General features: G+C 46.4%; 1 protein-coding gene across 1 annotated transcript in view; it reads right to left on the reverse strand.

Annotated features, from left to right (window-relative positions):
- Nucleotides 1-4,162, reverse strand: part of LOC125947268 (uncharacterized) — a 101,085-nt gene extending 96,923 nt beyond the window's left edge. The window contains exon 1 of the mRNA XM_049671683.1: nucleotides 3,976-4,162. Within this exon, the coding sequence (XP_049527640.1) occupies nucleotides 3,976-4,036 (61 nt within the window). The 5' untranslated portion in view covers nucleotides 4,037-4,162. The remainder of the gene's footprint in view (nucleotides 1-3,975) is intronic.
- Between the last annotated feature and the right edge of the window lie 1,838 nt (nucleotides 4,163-6,000).

The raw sequence follows: 6,000 nt of genomic DNA on the forward strand, positions 1-6,000 counted from the left end.
TTGTTGAGCCAACATTTGTAGCCAAAAACGTATATATAAACATTGTGTTAAGCGAGACGCCATTTCCAAAACAGACCGCGAAATAGCTCTCGGCGCAATTTGGACTGAAACGATCGCTGCGACCAACCGGTTGGTCGCCGCCGAAAATCAGAGTCGGCACTGCGACTGCGATTTTCGTCGCATGCGACGGATTTGCGTTGAATTGCACTTATTGGGCATTTGATTTGCTGTTGGATTCCTCTGCAAGGAAATGCAAAGTGCTTGCTCCCTTGGCAGAGATCCTGGGTGCGCGACTGCTTCAACGACTCGAGGAAAGCGGAAGGAAGAGCAGCAGAAGGCAGTCCTCACGATCTTTTGGCTGCAGCGGTGAAGCGCATCGTGCACGAAAGCTTCAACGGTCCTCTGTTTTACAGGTTGGTCAATCTCTGTAATTTGAACCTTCATGTTTTTTCGCTCCGCTGCCAAACTGATTGTTTGCGTTTATCCTTAGTGCATTTTTCCACTATAGCCATACCATTTCTGACGTGTGCTGGTGATTGTGGTTGTACGTAAGATGATAAGGTGAAAGCATGGGCGAGTTGGTGATTCAATATCGACATGTGTGCACAGCGCAAAAGACGAGGACGGAAGGATGAACACAGGCGCTGACTTCAACTGATCTATATTTGTGAAACCGCCAGAACTGAGCAAAAGTGCTGAAAAACAACTTTTGCATAATGACATACATGAACCCCTTTGCAACACAGCCAGATACTTGATTTCGTTTTTGGTGAGGGAAATGGACGGCTTGGTGATGAAAAGGTCACCCAGCCGCTGTATCATTTCAGCCTCTATGATTTCATGTGTAAGCTGTTCGCGGTATTTGGAGATTACGACGCAGTTTTCAAACATTTTACAATGTTGCATGGCGGTGTAAACATTTTACAATGTTTACACCGCAGTATGTTTGTGCTTCGTGACTTCTTTTAAGAGTCGATATTCCCTTCAGTGAGTGACTGCTGATATATTATTAGTGGCTGCTACTAAGACATTATCAAGGATACGACACAAGTATTACTGGCCCCGGCTTTTTTCTTCTGTGCAACGGTACGTGAAGACCTGCGCGATTGTCAGCGCCGCAAGAAACCTACCGTTAAACCGGCCGGCTTTCTACACCCTGTGGACCCTCCTCAAGCACTGTTTCAACGAATAGGAATGGATTTATTTGGTCCATTCCCAGTGACCTCTTCGCGCAACAGATGGATGGTCATCGCTACCAACTACTTAAACCGGTACGCCGAAACCGAAGCTATTCCACAAGCAAACTCATATGAAGTGGCCAAGTTCTTTGTCCGCCACATCTTCCTACGACACGGTGCACCGTCTGTTCTCATCACCGATCGCGGTACGGCATTTACAGCCGAACTTATGCAGGACGTTCTCCAACTGATGCATAGCTCTCACCGAAAGAGCACTGCGTATCATCCTCAAACAAATGGATTAACAGAACGACTGAACAGAACGCTGGGTGATATGCTTTCCATGTATATCGACGTGCAGCACAGGACGTGGGACGAGATTTTGCCATATGTCACATTCGCCTATAACACTGCTGTACAGGAGACCACACAGTTTACGCCGTTTGAACTTGTATACGGGCGCCGCGTCACGTCAACACTTGACGTGCCGCATGGCTGTGGCTGTTAATAGCCCGACCAACGAACACGTGGAAGAGTTAACCCAAAAAGCCGAAGCAGCACGCCAGCTTGCTCGGCATCGTACCCAGAGCCAACAGCATACCGACACCCTTCGATACAACCAGGGTCGACGCGACGTCCATTACAATACCGGCGACTGCGTGTGGGTCTGGACGCCCATCCGTTGCCGTGGTATTTCGCAAAAGTTGCTCCACCGGTATTTTGGCCCCTACAAGGTTACACGCCGCCTCAGTGACGTAACCTTCGAAGTGGTCCCCTGCAGTTCTGACCCCGCGGTTCACTCCGTCGTCGTCCCCGCGCTGAAGTTGTTCATGTAGTGCGCATGAAACCATACCATGCGCGTACGTGAACGTCCAGATGTACCTCAGAAGTTCCATTTCTGCCGTCGACTTCGCTGACAGGACTTGTCAGGGGCGCATGTTTACATCCGTTCTGGGGTCACTACTTGTGCAGTATCGCCGAGAAGCTACTTTTCATGTAACCGCGAATTGGAGACCGTGGTATCGGGAAAACCAAGGACAACTTCAACATTGCCGACATACTCAACGTGCACAAGATGTCGAATTCGTTGAAACGTACAATTAGGAAAGTTGAATTGCGCTCTGTGTTTTCAATTTCGGGTCGCCTGTGTAATAGAAGGTAAATGCCGAGTCGGGCGTGCTTGCACCATGAAACACGAAACACGTTACGGTTTTTGGTCTGTGCCGTAGGGAAGTGCATAGTGTACCAAATACTGCTGTCTACTCTGCGATCGTATATCGGGCAAACGAGGCGGTGCTTATACGACCAGCTCATATAGCACGCATGCTCCCTCAAGTCCGCCCCAAGCAGCATTCCAGCCTTGCACTGTAGCTCGTGTGGATGCGGGCACGTATTCAGTTGGTGGCGCATTTAGTTTCGACACCAAGACCAACGCACGCGGGATAGGCCTACCCTATTTTCTGTGTCAGACGGAAACGTACCAGGAAGCCATCTGTGTTCCTCTCACAAAAAAGTAGTTCACAAACTTGAAAAATAATTTAATTTTTCAGTATTTCTTTCTGTTCATTACGCTTATTTCATTTTTAGAGCGAAAGCTCTACTACGCCATGTCTCGCAAGGTTATTCATCCGGTCGCAGTGACCTTGAGCCGCCGGAGTTAAAATGCATTACTTTAGGCGATGGCGCTTTCACAGCGTCTACATGGTTTTCAGAAGCGGTTTATATTGCCAGTAACTGTAAAAACTGACTTTGTAACAAAAACTTGCCTTTCCATGGTTATGCGCACAACTATGCAAAAAATAAAAAAAATATCAAATTATTCTAAAGATTAAAATGAGTGTTTATGGAGATATCAGAGACGTTCTCGCCCCATCCTAATCCCACTACGTATAACTAAAGAAAATAAACAGCCACAAGGATATTGGCGCTATGACACTCTCTGTCCACAAACTACCGTATCCCAAGTTCATATACTACTCTCTTCCTCAGGCTCGAACACAATCAGCATGGTAAGAGCGAGAATGGTATATAAACGCAGCGTCGCTTGACGTATGGCATTAACTAAATTATTATTTATTTATTTAATTATTTATTCTTTATTTGTAACACTGCCAGTATCAACGACACCAAAGAAAGTGTCTAGACTACGCAAAACTACTGAATTGCACCACAGCATTTAAACCTTCAGGCGCTGAAAGCTCTCGCGCAACAGTGCGAGAAAAAAAAAATTCAAGTTTCGCCCGAAGGTGAAGCATCGATTGCCACAGCAAATCAGTAGATAGCTGTACGAAGTAAGGATATTAGATTTATCGGCCGTATAAACACACTTGTAAACATTCGCTTACTAAATAAATTAACAAGCAAGGTACACAGGTAAACATGAACACATCTCACTCGATGACCACGGAAACTCGGTGTCAAAGCGCTGGAGTGAGGAGGCGCGGATGCAGCAGTGAGCGAATTGACCTTCGTGCAGTCTAAATTAACGCGGAAAGTACAGTGCATACGAATCTACCGGCACTACTTGCACTTTTTCCACGTCGCAGATCGCTTTCAAGACACAGCAGCCGCTCCGGCGGATGGCGGAAAGCGTAAGGAACAGACGAAATGCTGAAACTATGCAAGCTTCTTCCGTTTGGCCTGTCCTATGTGCTAGTACTCTATTTAGTTATACCAAGTTAATACTTCATATGGACATCACCGTGTGTGTTCCACAACCCTGTTTTGCTTTCGTTCGCCCTACAGCATGGAAACAGGACGCCACGAGCTTCTTGAGAAAGAAATCGTGGCCACTGACCTTGACAAGAGCCCCGTTGAGCCACAGAGGCCAGCAGAACGATGAACACCAGAACATTCATGCCTCAACGTCGTCCCACCGGAACCTTCGGCCGCGAAGGACGACCTTCACGTGCACTTCACTACGCGTGTAGCTAGCTCACACACCCTTCTTTCCTGTGGTCACAATACGGTGCATGCTTTGTCCTTTCCCAGACGCTACGAATGAAAGTCGCCTCAGTGCCATCTCCCGGCTGATACACGTAGTGGGCGGTGCCATACATGGCCTCCGAATTGAGCGGCTCATCGTCGCGCAGATCGACTTCAGTAACCATGTGCCGTAGATCAGATTGGATATCACGACCAACTCCAGACAGAGCTGCGCGCTAGAAACGAGAACTGGGACACGCAACACGATCGATGTCTATCAACTAGTGGTTTTATTGGACGGACGGAAACATATTGTCACGTAGTAGTGACGATGAAGAAAACAGCGGCAATACTGTGAATGACGAAAATAGCTTATTGTTGGGCGTAATTGTGCCCACAAAATAGGCTACACTCAAAGAACAACGAAAGCGGCGAACGCAGTCGGCGGTCATCGAAAATCTGATCAGCGGGTCACGCGCGTCGGCGTTTATACATGAGTAATCGAAGGTTCCAGAGTAATCGCTGGAACCTTCGCTGGTGCCAGCATGTTTTCCAGACAGTATTACAAAATTCGCGTCGCGCGTACATGCAATCAGATTACATAAAGTTCGGTGACAACAGACAGCGGATATAACCATCGATAACATTCGAGAAACGTCCGATATATGCAGGCGCGTCCTGCGCAGAGCGATAACACTTGTTATTCGGTGAACCGGTCACCAGAGAAAGATAAACAAGTACACGTGTTAATATATACAAGAAAAAGGCAGGAGGCAAGGAAGATAGCCAACGTCACAAGAACAAGCTGCTAGTTTACAGGAACCGAATGAGGTAACAGCGACGGCCGGCAGACAACTAACGCAAGCCGCATCTATCACGCGGGAAGACTGAAGGTTATTCTAAGGAAAAGTCAGAAAGAGAAAAAAAAAAGATTAAAAATTAAGGATAACACTCAGCTAGCATATGTAAACAACCAAAAACCATAACGACAAAAAAAAGGCAAATGTGAACAATGGTGAAAAGGAATGTTGTGAGTGAAAACGTACGTAAACACTTTAAAAATTGACTCGCCGGCCTTGCGAAAGTATGTCCAGCGAAGTTGCTGAAAACCACCCCTATAACTGCTGAGGGGTTGCTTGAGAGAATGGTAGTAATGGTAATTTAGAATAATGGTAGTAATTTGACTGATAGTAATTTTGGCGGTACACCGCCGCTGGTCATATTGCCGTTTCTTTTGCCTTTGCCGCTCCTCGCATCCACGCATAGAGTAACATACAAGGATAAGAGAGGACACTTCCATAGGCCCCTGCAGCCGATTTTGGTTCGCAGCGCACCTAGCGGGTGTGTGGAATCTACACAGACTCAGAGATTGGGACCGCAGAAAAACTAATCTCGAAGGTTATCTTTTGGTGATCAGAAAAATTACACGGCCTTCAAGATTGCTTCCGTGCGAGTGCTCGTCTCGGAGGCTATATTTCGATTTTTTTTTAATGCGTTGCTTGCATGCATCGAGTAGCTTCGTGTAAGCTGTACCACCAGAGCAGCAAGCACACGATGCCACTGTGTGTTTATGCAGACATTTTAAATAAACATGACAAGTGTTGGAAGAGACGAAACATTTTATTTTCAAGTCATATTCTCAGTAAGCACATGCACACTTTTTTTTTTCGCTCAAGAAGGTGGTTGCACTGCAAAGTGCAAGACATGCCAATACAGGTGCCATATGTTGAGAATAAATTTCACAAAAGGAATAAACAGGCGATATTATGAAAAATCCCACAGAACAGTAAAACTGCAGAAGACAGCATTGGCATTAAAGAGGAAAACAACGCTCGTCCATTGAAGCCTAATCTTTCTTATTAAGTGGTAGTTTCGGGCTGCATAGCAAACAAGGAAT

Source organism: Dermacentor silvarum, chromosome 7 (genome assembly GCF_013339745.2).
Source record: "Dermacentor silvarum isolate Dsil-2018 chromosome 7, BIME_Dsil_1.4, whole genome shotgun sequence".
Taxonomy (NCBI): domain Eukaryota; kingdom Metazoa; phylum Arthropoda; class Arachnida; order Ixodida; family Ixodidae; genus Dermacentor; species Dermacentor silvarum.